At 35.2% G+C, this 14059-nt stretch overlaps 1 protein-coding gene across 2 annotated transcripts in view; it reads left to right on the top strand.

Annotated features, from left to right (window-relative positions):
• The window catches only part of LOC116164892 (serine proteinase stubble-like), a 31808-nt gene extending 18906 nt beyond the window's left edge, over nucleotides 1–12902 (top strand). For both annotated transcript variants that reach the window (XM_031479139.1, XM_031479140.1), the window contains 2 exons: nucleotides 9401–9698; nucleotides 11768–12902. In XM_031479139.1, the coding sequence (XP_031334999.1) occupies nucleotides 9401–9698; nucleotides 11768–12052 (583 nt within the window). In that variant the 3' untranslated portion in view covers nucleotides 12053–12902. The remainder of the gene's footprint in view (nucleotides 1–9400; nucleotides 9699–11767) is intronic.
• The last annotated feature ends 1157 nt before the right edge of the window (nucleotides 12903–14059 follow it).

The following is a 14059-nucleotide window of genomic DNA, read 5'->3' as shown; positions in this document are numbered from 1 at the left end:
CATAAAAAAAATCCCCTTTTTAAAAATGTCACATCCAGCTATGGTTGCCATTTAAAAAAATTTAAGTTTGAGTTATAACTCGAAAATTATAAAAGAAGAATGTTAATTAATAAATGTACCTTATTAACCGGAAAAAAATCTACAATTTTTGTTCTTTGCATATTTCTGTATTTCTAATACTAACGATGCTACAACATGTAAAAGAAAAATCACTAAATCTATTTATCGCTCATATCTAGTAAACTGTGGATTTTTTTCAAAAAACAAAAGCATATCTTGAATAAGCTCTTAAAACGACAACTCTTTTCTCATTTAACCGAATCTCTATGTCTTACGTTTTCGAGATCCTAATGCTTAAAATGAAAAAAACTCACCCTGTATATACAACGGGCCAAAAAGTTACAGCCCAAACACCGCCCAAAGCTCCAAAAAGGGTTTCTTTTACAACTCTTGTTACAAAGAACATATGAATGTCCGGTTTTATGTGTTAGTAAATATTCCTTAAACTTCAGGCGACTATGCAGATGCAAAAAGCATTGTGCATGCGCATTACCACTTTTATATTTGCGCAATCCCATTTTTTTTATTTGTTAAGATATTTAAATGAAAGTAGGCACCTCGAATAAAAGTAAAACTAATCCCGAATCAACAAATTTGTTTTGCGCAGGTTTTTTATTTGTTAATATATTTATTTTGTATGTTGTTTGTTTGTAGTTTGTTTTGCGCATGCGCTACTTCAAATTTTTTATTTGTTCAGATATTTAATGGGGGGATTTTGTATATACGGACCTCGAATAAGAGTAAAACTAATGCCGATTCAAAAATTTGTTTTACAAGCTCTGCTGATCTGGTGGGACAGCATGAATCCCTTAAGATGTGTTGTAAAAATGATGTATGTGCGAAGATCTCGAGGATCGTTCGGTATTCAGTTGTATCGGATTTTTAATGTAGAAATTTCTGGGAATTTTGTTTGGTCCTTATCTGTTATCAATTGCATTAACGTACGTTGAGGGGATAGTCTTTGTTGTCAACTGTGTATTATTGGTTGTTGTAATTTTGATTTTAGGAAGAAGGGGTTTCACCTTAAATAGAACGTTAAGAGGAAAAGCGTCGCTTTTAGGCAGAGTTTACGCCGTACTACGTTCCGTGGAAGTTTTAAATCAGCCTTTAGCCCCGTTCAGCGCGGAAGTACGTTCCGTTGAGATTTGAAATTAGTTTTTAGCCACAGTCAACGATGAGTTACGTTTCATTGAAACTTTAAAATCGGCTTCTAGCCACAGTCAGAGCAGAGTTACGTCTCGTGGACAATTTTAAATCAGCCTTTTGCTACGTTCAGCACCGAGTTACGTTTTGTTGGAGAATTTATTTCGCTTCTTGCGAATTCCATCGTTGATTTACGGCCAGTTCGTACTCATTTGAAGCCACAGCCAGCATTGAAAGTTTTCGTTCAATGTGAGTTTGAAGATTCCGATTTCGCGGTTAGTGTTTGATCTACGTTTTGAAGTTTTGCCAATCAAAGGTACTGTAAGAAGAAGTGTTTGTTCGGCGCCCCCATAAGTGTGTTTTCAACGTGACTCAGTTTGAAGTTGAGTTTTTTTATTGGAACGTCCTTGTCTACTAGAAGAGAAGATGCCGCGATTATCCGGTCTTTAGTGTAAAGTAAAGTAAGTGAACATCAAAATTAATAAAAGTAAGTCAACTCAGGTAACATTGACACTGAAAAAGCGCCGCTGTCCACCAGTTACCGTCAACAATTTAATTATACCTGTTATCTGTTACACGTTACCTAGGTCTACACCTCAACGAAAAACTTACCTGGAAGGTACACATTTTAAAGAAAAAAAACAAATCGACCTATGACTCAATGATCTAAACTGGTTGATAAGAAGGAAATCCCGATTGTCCCTAGAATACAAAATCTTGGTTTATAAGACAATAATAAGACCTATTTGGACGTATGGTATAGTGTTGTGGGGATGTCCCAGCAAATCAAATACAGCAATTATTCAACGCTCACAATCCAAAATTCTGCGAGCTATGACTGACACACCTTGGTACGTAACCAAGAGAATGTTACATTCCATCTCCTGATCCCTTTCGTTTCGACTATCATACAAGAGCGTAGTGCAAGTCATCATACCTGGCTAGAAACACATGCTAACCCACTAACACAACCATTTCTACTACAATACGACTCCAGAAGACTACAACTCGCTGGAAGAGTTCCCATCCTGCCATCCAAGACTGTCTAGTTTTAAGGTCCCATGCCTGCATGTTATCATATTATGTCAATTCTGTTTGTTAATAAATATATTTAAAAAAAATGTAATCATATCGTGCAATAAAAATCCGATGGAATGGATGCAGCATTATATCAGATATCATTGAAACTGTAGTAGGTACTCGAACGAGTGAGTAACAAAATTGTGATTCAAAGTCAATCATGTGTAATTGGTATGTTTAAATGATAAGAAGAGTTTTACTGGACGAGTAGGTAGATCTGATCTCCGAAACAATATAGAAGATACGACGATGGTCAAATAAAAGAAACGTATGCGCAACGTTATTGTCATGCTTAAGGTAGGTATTCACGTTCAGTTCGCCGGCCGGCCATGGACTGTCAGTCCACGGCCGGACGATCGCTTTTCACTACACACGTAGAGGCAGACGGCCGGCGAAATCCTGTCGCCTGTCTATAGCAGTGAAGATCGTAACGTGTGTACTGCTTGGCCGGCCGGCATAGGACGGACGGATTAATTTTAGTCTGGAGTAAAATTTTGTCCTATGCTTGCCGCATAACAGTGTCTTTTTTGTAATACCATTGAACAATAAACCTGATATTCAATGGTAATACTAAATTCAATAAGTACGCGAAGCAATTGTCATCCATTCCCAGGTAGTTCTTTAAATCAATTTCACTTGATGTTCGGAGTTCTCGTATTATCTCCATGTGAGATAAGGTGTGACGTTTTCTGAGCAGTCTTTCACCCAAATTTTCTACAGTTTTCTCCTTTCTCTTCTTCTAAAATTACAACAATCGTCTTGTTCTAACATACCTATATCAAGCAACTGTCGATCATAGACTGTGCGTGTGTATTGAATTTAATACGACCGGCCGGCAAATATCGTATCCGATTATGGACTGCCGGCGATGGCCGGATGTTAAAACTGAACGTGTGTATTGACCAACGATCACGGTCGGCCGGCCTGGACTGACAGTCCATGGCCGGCCGGCGAACTGAACGTGAATACCTACCTTAAAAGGAAACCAGAAAATTCCGATTCCTTCCGAAAATATGCCAGAAAAACCGAAATTTACCGATTTCATTTTTATTTTTTCTGATTTTATTTAGACAGATAGGTACAACAAAATAAAACACACTTTCTCATTTCGACTTTTTGAGCTTTACAAGACATCGTTTCGGAGAAGTCATCATCAAATTAATTTTTTTATATGGCCCGTAAAAAAGTGCATACTGTATTGAGTAGAATTTTTTATTACGAATAGAACGATATACAGCACAAAAAAACAAAAGTGGGAAGCTGTTGGATTCAACAAGATCGTGCGAGAATACCTATGCGACAAATTTTCCATTTTCAAAAAAAATTGTTCGAGAGGTATTCTCACATGATTCGGGGCGTTGTGCGTTGTTGCACCATCATGTTGAAACTTTGTTTTTTTTGTGTACCGTACATCGTATTCGTAATAAAAAATTCTACTCAATACAGTGTGCACTTTTTTACGGGCAATATAAAAAAATAATTTTGATGATGATTTCTCCGAAACGAAACGTTGTATTCAAAATCTCTTAACGGTGTCTTGTAGAACTCAGAAAATGGAAATGAGGAAGTATTTTTTATTTCTTTGTATATGTCGAAATAACACCAGAAAAAAATATAATCGAGATTGGCAAATTTCGGTTTTTCTGGCATATACATATATCTTCGTAAGTAATCGGAATTTTGTGGTTTTCTTTAAAGTAGTAAAGTAGTAAGTAGTAAACAACTATTAAATGTGGCATCTTTTCTCTAATTTGACCATCGTCGTATATCTGTGGTTTCCGAGATCTCCATGAGCCTTATTCTTATCTTGGACACAGTGTATATACATATAACACTGTTACTTCTAAGATACACACAACGTTAATAGGTTAATATTGCATGGATTAAATATTATAAAAATTTGTTGAGAATTTTTTTAACTTCAAAGTATGTGAAATTATTTCAAAATGGACGCGTTCTAATTTTCATGTCTTTTACATCTCAAACGGTTTGAGCGTGAAAGCGTTCGTTCCGTAATAGCACAGATATACGTATATCTGTGGTAATAGTGACCCTGTACATTTGGTTTTAATTAATTATCGTATCGTGTCAAAATCGACGAATTTAGTGATGACGTTTTTTAGTCATATTTTCAGTTGGACTGTGTGTGTGTGGTAAACATTTAGTTTGACACTTGTTTGCAGACCGCAAATTTAATGGTTGTGTGAATAGTGGCGCAGAAAACTGTAGGTACGCAGTTACACTAAATTAAATGGTGTTAAAGTGATTCATTAGAAGTGATGATCGCTTGAATTTCGCGCGTAAGGTTTTAGTATTTTTTGCATTATTAGATTGACGGTTTGAATTTCGTTAGGAATTTTTTTCTGTCATGACTGTCATTTAAGAAACCAGGGTCGCCGTTAATTGTTGTGTGCCATTTGCGGTTTATTACTTTTTCCATTTTGCACAATTTTTAGGTGCACTAAAATATGTAAGAAACGTGACCGTGTCTAGTGTTAGTTTATAATTTGTGGTAAAACAGAAGCAGTATTTGTAGATTATAAATAAGTAAACGATTTACTGAAAGCATGATGATACACCACTGCAATTAAATAAATGATCATCTGTTAGTGCCAACTTCATAATTTTTAGCGCATTTCCACAAAAATAAAAACAAGTTAAAAAGTAATCGTAAACGATTTACATAAAGCGCATTTCCACTTGCATTCATTTCCCATTTGTAAGATGCAACTTTTGTTAAAATCGTAAAAATCCGCCCACAAATATGAAAGATAGCGTTGCACATGGGCAATCCATTGTTGACGTGCTACTTCAATTTCAGTTTATGAGAAGAATTTCATTTCAATGCTTTTCTAAATAAGGAAGTTGGAACTGCGCATGCGCAAACCTAAATTTTAAAACTAATGTTAGATTTTCCTTTGTTCCAAGCGCCTAAGTATCAAATTTCACTTAAATAGTTCCATAGATTAAAAAGTTGGCACTGCGCATTCGCAAAATAAAATTTTGAAACTAGCGCTAGATTTTCCTTTATTCCAAGTGCCTATGTATCACATTTCATTTAAATTCTTCCATAAATAAAAAAAGTTGGCACTGCGCATGCGCAAAACCAAATTTTGAAATTGGCGTTTGATTTTCCTTTATTCGAAGTGCTTATGTATCACATTTCGTTTAAATTTTTCCATAAATAAAAAAGTTGGCACTGCGCATGCGCAAAACCAAATTTTGAAATTGGCGTTTGATTTTCCTTTATCCCAAGTGCCTATGTATCAAATTTCATTCAAATACTTTTATAAGTAAACAAGTTTGCAATTCGGCTTATAAATGGTCGAGATGCGAAAAGGGCACTGTGAATTTTGAATCGATTCGATTCCACTTTTGGCAGTGCGTATTATATGGCTAAATCTATGCCCATATTGAATTTCATGCAATTCAGTTCATAACTAACGGAGATGTAAAAGCGATCGAACATTTCTAAACAAAGTTATCGTTCACACGGACAGACAGACAAAGGGACAGACGGACAGACCAACCGGCAGGCGACAGATAGCAATGCAAAATTATAAACGATCTCTAGGATCGTAAATAAACGGCAAAAGTGTAAAATTATGGAACATGTAAAAAACGGTTTTTTGTTTTTTTTACAATAACTTTTTTTGTAAGCGGTGCAGAAAAAATTCCTTCCTTGGTACAAGACTCGACACCATAATAGCGAAAAAAGTAGAACAATAGCTCTTAAGATAAAAAAACTAGTAGCGTCGCAAAGTTAGCGGACGGACGGACAAAGTGGCCACAATAGCGCATTTTTTTTTATTTTTGTGGAAATGCGCTAAAAATGCGCTATTGTGGCCACTTTGTCCGTCCGTCCGTCCGTCCGTCCTCTCGTTTTGCGACGCTACTAGTTCTTTATCTTAAGAGCTATTGTTCTACTTTTTAGCGCATTTCCACAAAAATTAAAAAAAAATGCGCTATTGTGGCCACTTTGTCCGTCCGTCCGTCCGCCCGTCCGTCCGTCCGCTCGTTTTGCGACGCTACTAGTTCTTTATCTTAAGAGCTATTGTTCTACTTTTTTCGCTATTTGGTTCGTTATGGTGTCGAGTCTTGTACCAAAGAAGGAATTTTTTCTGTACCGCTTACAAAAAAAGTTATTGTAAAAAAAACAAAAAACCGTTTTTTACATGTTCCATAATTTTACACTTTTGCCGTTTATTAACGATCCTAGAGATCGTTTATAATTTTGCATTGCTATCTGTCGTCTGCCTGTTGGTCTGTCCGTCTGTTTCTTTGTCTGTCTGTCCATCTATCTGTCCGTGTGAACGATAACTTTGTTTAGAAATGTTCGATCGCTTTTACATCTCCGTTAGTTTTGAACTGAATTGCATGAAATTCAATATGGGCATAGCTTTAGCCATATAATACGCAATGCCAAAAGTTGAATCGAATCGATTCAAAATTCACAGTGCCCTTTTCGCATCTCGACCATTTATAATCCGAATTGCAAACTTTTTTACTTATAAAAGTATTTGAATGAAATTTGATACATAGGCACTTGGAATAAAGGAAAATCAAACGCGAATTTCAAAATTTGGTTTTGCGCATGCGCAGTGCCAACTTTTTTATTTATGGAAGAATTTAAACGAAATTTGATACATAGGCACTTGAGATAAAGGAAAATCAAACGCCAATTTCAAAATTTGGTTTTGCGCATGCGCAGTGCCAACTTTTTTATTTATGGAAGAATTTAAACGAATTTTGATACATAGGCACTTGGGATAAAGGAAAATCAAACGCCAATTTCAAAATTTGGTTTTGCGCATGCGCAGTGCCAACTTTTTATTTATGGAAGAATTTAAATGAAATTTGATACATAGGCACTTGGAATAAAGGAAAATCTAGCGCCAGTTTCAAAATTTTATTTTGCGCATGCGCAGTGCCAACTTTTTTATCTATGGAACCATTTAAGTGAAATTTGATACTTAGGCGTTTGGAACAAAGGAAAATCTAACATTAGTTTTAAAATTTAGGTTTGCGCATGCGCAGTTCCAACTTTCTTATTTGGAAAAGCATTGAAATGAAATTCTTCTCATAAACTGAAATTGAAGTAGCACGTCAACAATGGATTGCCCATGTGCAACGCTATCTTTCATATTTGTGGCCGGATTTTTACGATCTTAACAGAAGTTGCATCTTACAAATGGGAAATGAATGCAAGTGGAAATGCGCTTTATGTAAATCGTTTACGATTACTTTTTAACTTGTTTCGCTATTTGGTTCGTTATAGTGTCGAGTCTTGCACCAAGGAAGGAATTTTTTCTGTACCGCTTACAAAAAAAGTTATTGTAAAAAATAAAAAAAAACCGTTTTTTACATGTTCCATAATTTTACACTTTTGCCGTTTATTAACGATCCTAGAGATCTTTTATAATTTTGTATTGCTGTCTGTCTGTTGGTCTGTCCGTCTGTTCCTTTGTCTGTCTGTCCCTGTATCTGTCCGTGTGAATGATAACTTTGTTTAGAAATGTCCGATCGCTTTTACATCTCCGTTGGTTATTAACTGAATTGCATGAAATTCAATATGGGCATAGCTTTAGCCATATAATACGCAATGCCAAAAGTTGAGTCGAATCGATTCAAAATTCACAGTGCCCTTTTCGCATCTCGGCCATTTGTAAACCGAATTGCAAACTTTTTTAATTATAAAAGTATTTAAATGGAATTTGATACATGACCACTTGGAATAAAGGAAAATCAAACGCCAGCTTCAAAATTTGGTTTTGCGCATGCGCAGTGCCAACTTTTTTATCTATGGAAGCATTTAAGTGAAATTTGATATTTAGGCGCTTGGAACAAAGGAAAATCTAACATTAGTTTCAAAATTTAGGTTTGCGCATGCGCAGTTCCAACTTTCTTATTTAAAAAAGCATTGAAATGAAATTCTTCTCATAAACTGAACTTGAAGAAACACGGCAAAAATGGATTGCCCATGTGCAACGCTATCTTTCATATTTGTGATCGGATTTTTACGATTTTAACATAAATTGCATCTTACAAATGGGAAATGAATGCAAGTGGAAATGCGCTTTATGTAAATCGTTTACGATTACTTTTTAACTTGTTTTGATTTGCGGGAAATTCAAATTGTCCCCACTTCTAATGAATCACCCGGTATAATTATACATATAAATTCCACCTGTAATAATAGTTAAAATTGCAGTGAAACACAATTTGGCCCTAACTCAAGTCAAATGAAAATTACGAGGACGCAACCGCACTTTTTGATAGCTATTGTTGTCAACTTATTAATTAATGTGGCATTGAACAACGGAGTAAGTTATTGCCTCACTACTTGAAAATTACTGACAGTTGTCAAGAGCATTTATTGATATTTCGTTATTTGACCAATGAGGAATGTTGATTTGCAGACCGCTCAAGGGAAATGGAATATATATTTCATTTCAAAAATGAATTCTCATCTATTTTATTTTCAAATTGCGATCTCATCTTTAATGCAATACAAATAAATTGAGTTGCTAAAACTGAATTCTTTCCGTAAGAATATTTAAATTCAAATTACCGAGAAAAATACCAATTCTTGTCTATCGACCTGCTTTATTGCACCTTTGAATATTATTCACCTGCTCTACGGAGCTATACATATGAAAACGACTACCTATACCAATTAATTTTCAATTAATCAAAACTCGAAGTAATCTTTTTGTCAACTGAACATACTGTTCTTATTGTATTTTTTTATTCTGCCACAACGCATAGTGCCTTTGACGTTCCCATATTGAAGATAACAAGATATGCTAAAATGTTGAAAAAATCTTGGAGAGGAGCTATTCAGAGCCATGTGTTTAGGTCAGGCTGTAAATTTACATGAAAACTCAGGATAATATAAAAAGAAAAAGTGTTGTTAAGACAATTTCAACTTTGCATTATGCTTGTCCAAATCAAGTTTGTCATTCTGAAATAATTTTGATCTCTGTTAAGAAAGGTACACGTAACTTGAAAAGTGACATATTAATGTTTTTGTTTACCTTTTCAAGTTTCTTTCTGCCCTTAAATCGAGAAAGTTATCCCAAGTAAATACTAAATAGATTAAACATCTTACTTTCAGTTTATTAACATCGCAAATACGCATTCGAGTTGGAGAATACGACTTTTCAAGTGTGCAAGAGGATCTGCCGTATGTTGAACGTGGAATTGCTAAGAAAATAGTTCATCCCAAATATAACTTTTTCACTTACGAATACGACTTAGCTCTTGTGAAGCTTGACAAATCCTTGGAATTTGCTCCGCATATTTCTCCGATTTGTCTCCCCGCGTCTGATGATCTCCTTATAGGAGAAAACGCTACCGTAACAGGATGGGGAAGGCTTAGCGAAGGTGGAACGTTGCCTTCAGTTTTGCAAGAGGTAAGCAATTTTCTTTTTATGTACCCAAATCGGGAAGTTGGTTCATCGTATATGCGAAATATAAATATTGGAAAGTTTTCCTTTCATACATGCTTTCAGGTTTTGTTTATTGTTTACATTTAGTGTTTTAGCTTGTTTCATACCTTCTGGTTTTCGAGATTAATATATAATGACTGTAGTTCCCGTTTAACTTTGTGCTTGTTAGATGGAAACTTGCAATAGTACGCCTACTTTGATTCATGGGCCTAAAACCGATTTTACATGCTGAAAGTTATTTCATGAAAGTGGAACGTGAAATAACTTCGCGGAAATTTTTTAACTGACGTGCTTTGGCTTATAAAGGAAAAAGAAATATGAGAATCGGCGCCGACAAATCAAGGCCCTGGCAATCGGCGCGGTAAAATTCCATCAATAGATGGAGCCTTCTATCAAATCGCCTTAAACGATACGGGGGTCTTTCAACAAGTAATAAACCGTAAGCAATAATAATGCGTCGTAATGGAGAAAATAAATCATTACATCATTACAATTACAATTACAATCATTACAACGTCTTCAGTAATTCAGTTTGGTCAAATCTTATTTTATTACTAAAGTAGCCACCTTTAAACGTTTTCTTTGCATCAAGGGAGTTCTTAATCAATTTGATAATATTATGTTCAGGTTTTTCAGGCGATGCATTTATTTGTTTACCGATTCTGTGACATCCGTCGATGTCGCATTGTTGTATGTTGTTATGAAGTTTGCGTTAAAAATTGATAACTCTTTATGCAGTAAGGTTTCATTAGGTATCTCTTCTATACCGAACACTCACACAAAATTTCTTTTGGAGTATTCTTCAAAATTTTCAATGCGCGTTCTTAATTTTTTTAATTAATTAATTATTTTCCAAGTTGCAAATTGTTTAGTTAGTTTTATTATTTAAACAGTTCGTGCTGTAGATATTTTGCAGTTGTGGAGTTTTGTTGATACCGACCTCAAAAATCGCCTCCTTGAGATCCGTGTAGTTCTTTTTTTGTTGTCTTGTGTTCACCATATTGTATGCAGCTTATAAAGCACCGAGGCCAATGATTGCGCTTTTTTTCTATAGAAGATAACATTTATCAGCGATTCCAGTTTTAAAGAATAACGATTTGCAGAACCACAACAATCACGCACCTACTCGCTGCACGCCATCTCCTCCCCTGTTAGACGATCAAATTTCGACATGTAAAGTACCTACATGTAATTTCTACTTGTAGAAATACACGTAAAAAGCTTAAAGCGCGTGTAATGTATTTTCTATATTTAAAAGAATGCAATCTTTTGTATTAAATGTTGGACGTGCCGCCTGGTGTTAACTTTTAAAACATTGTGAAGATGATGCACAGCATTTTAAACAAGATTTACGTCAACTTGTCCTGTTAAATTTCTACACGTAAACTTCTCATAAATCTAGTCTATATCATGCTTCAGAATGTTACAAAACTTAAGAAATAAACAGTGCATCTAACATTTAACACAATAGACGCGCCATGTTTTAGTCTACATATAAAAATAGAGCATGTAAAATAAAATGAAAATTACACGCAGAAATTTCAACATCTAAAACGTATTTGAGAAAGAAAGAATAGACCATAAACCTACAAAATCGAAAATTTTGCCTAATGATTTTAACCGCAAAGCAAAAGGGCGTAAATGAAATAATGTTAAAAATAAAGAAAAAAATTACTAATCTGTTGCAGACCGATTTGTGAGTAACTTTGTAATGATATAGTTAGTGCACGTCTTGTATTACTGTATCAATTAACTAAGCTCAACGCGTACGCTGTTAAAATGAAATTCACAATAATAAAAACAAACAAAGAGATTTTAATCTGAAATGAAATAATTGAAATAATTCTTTTCGTCTGTACGAAAATATGTTTCTCCCTATCGTAACATTTTAATTTCCTTTTTATAACGAAATTTTTAGAAGTCCATGAGGAATGGCGAACATTTATTGAAAAATATTGCTCATACTGATGGTTATAATTTAAGATTTTGTGATTTTATTCCTACTTTCTCTAAAAATTGAAATTGTTTTTTAGGTACAAGTGCCCATCGTTAGCAACGACCGCTGTAAAAGCATGTTTTTACGAGCCGGAAGACACGAATTTATTCCTGATATATTTCTCTGCGCCGGCCACGAAACGGGAGGACAGGATTCGTGTCAGGGAGATTCAGGAGGTCCATTACAAGTTAAAGGAAAGGACGGAAGATATTTTCTAGCGGGTATTATATCATGGGGAATAGGATGTGCCGAAGCAAATTTACCGGGTGTATGTACGCGAATATCTAAATTTGTCCCATGGATACTTAAAAATGTAACTTAGATTGTACCCAACATTATTTTAAAGCATTCAAGATTGTATATCATTAGCTATAAAGCTCTCTACAGTCATATCAGGTGATATATTATATTATTAAAGCTTAATATAGGTGTTATTGCGAAATTTGAAAGCATAAGTAGTCAATATGAGCTCCTTAGATGTCGTTTATGAACTCATAATGGAATTCCATGCTGTTCTGTTAATTTGTTCTCCAAGTGCAGTCTGCCATGCCTGCATTTATTAGAGACGTGTTGTTCATAAATGGATTACTCAAATAGGAAATTAAAAGCCAGAGCGCGTCCGCGTTGGGGCGCCTCGATTAAACATAAAAGGTTTTCTATCTTCCGCTCGTATCTGAAGAGTTTATTGCGAAGATTTAGGTTATAACCGTTTGTATTTTTGACGTCTGCGAGGATGAGAAATGCAATTAAGTTAGATTTAGGATGTTCAAGATAAGAATGTTAATAAATAAGTCGTTCCTATTTTTAATGTTTAAAAAGCAATTAACTCGCCGTGAAAAGTGTGATCACCAAGTCATTTAATTTTAAGATGTGCCTTATGGCACGTAGTCATAAGTCAAAATGCACTAAACTGGAGTATTTATGCTACTCTCCTACATAAATAGTTATGCTTTCGTATAATGATAACGGAATGTGTGAAGTGATAAACAGTTTCAGCGTTGGACATTTTCTGTTAAAGAAACTATTCTTTATTAGCGAATATATTTGTCTATTCAAACGGTGCTGTTACTCATTAAGTACTGAATTTAAATGGTCTGTATCTTTATTAGCTATAGTTTTGTAAAGTTTGTATATTGTATCGTTTATTTATCATTGTAAAGGATCCAAAGATAAAATAAACCAATATATCGTGCAACGGCACTCTTAATGTTCTGTCGAAATTTATTAGATTGCTTCAAATTGATCCTATAGTCGTGCGTGAGGGCAATTATAGAATATCATTTTGTTCAAAGGGGTACTTTCTATACTTTGGGACGCGTAGTTTTAGATACAGTCCTGTATTAAAAGAAGTCGGCGTGCGAAAGACTGTAGCCTAATTTTTCAAACCTTTCCGGCCGGTTATAAAACGGTAATTCGATCTGGGTGTTTCTTAACGAAAACCAACTTAGGCCCTCGCCCTATGATGAGAAATTAAGGAGAATCGCGGAAGCTGTCCAGGAAAGCGAACGCCTGGCAGGTCGCAGAATTGCTCTTAGCCAAAAGTTGCGGTTTTGGCGGCGCAAATTAGTCTTAAAGGAGTTTGACGCGAAATTCGAGATTTAAAGGGGACAAATCTTCATAGCCATTACAGTGAGGTATATCGTTTTTCTTTGTGAATATCTAAATAATGGCTACTAATGAATTCCAATTGTACTTGTATTGAGAGTTTGATTTGTATCGGTAAGGGCCAGCAGCTAAGTCCTAGACGGGAGTATCCGGTGGAAAAAGGGTAGGTACTGGGTCTAACCAGATACTTCTTGTATTTTGTAGTTAAGTAGGTATTATAAGATAGTATGGAAGTGGAGGATGTAAGATAGTGAACTTAATGCGTAAGATTCGGCTTTAAAAATGTCCATATACATACACTCCGTAGCTACACAGATTTAGCATTGTTTTCTTTGTGCAAAACTGCCCGTTAGTTATGTGAAGACCGAGGCGGGACGATACAATACGAGTTACACCGTTAGGTCGTGGTAACGTCAAATAAGTAAAGTATGTATAAAGGAAAATATTGTAATCGTGCTAAATTTTCGATATGCCAATATTACGTTTTCTGGACGTTTTGAAGCACACCAGACCCCAAAAAAGTTTTTAGGTACGATTGCTTGATAATGCGGTGATTACAGTCGCGATTAGTGGCCATAATTTGCAATATTATGGCCTAGTCCATAATGATAAAGTAAAACGGCCGCCTGTCAATGTGACAGTCGTACTTAGGTGTCAATCCAAGGTAAATTCAAGTATTTTAGAAATACTTGACAAATGCTTGACATCTGTTGTCAATGATATA

The sequence above is a fragment of the Photinus pyralis genome, unplaced genomic scaffold (genome assembly GCF_008802855.1).
Source record: "Photinus pyralis isolate 1611_PpyrPB1 unplaced genomic scaffold, Ppyr1.3 Ppyr1.4_LG2, whole genome shotgun sequence".
NCBI classification, from domain to species: Eukaryota; Metazoa; Arthropoda; class Insecta; order Coleoptera; family Lampyridae; genus Photinus; species Photinus pyralis.
The sequence above is the reverse complement of the archived record's forward strand: the minus strand, read 5'-3'. Positions and strand labels throughout refer to the sequence as shown.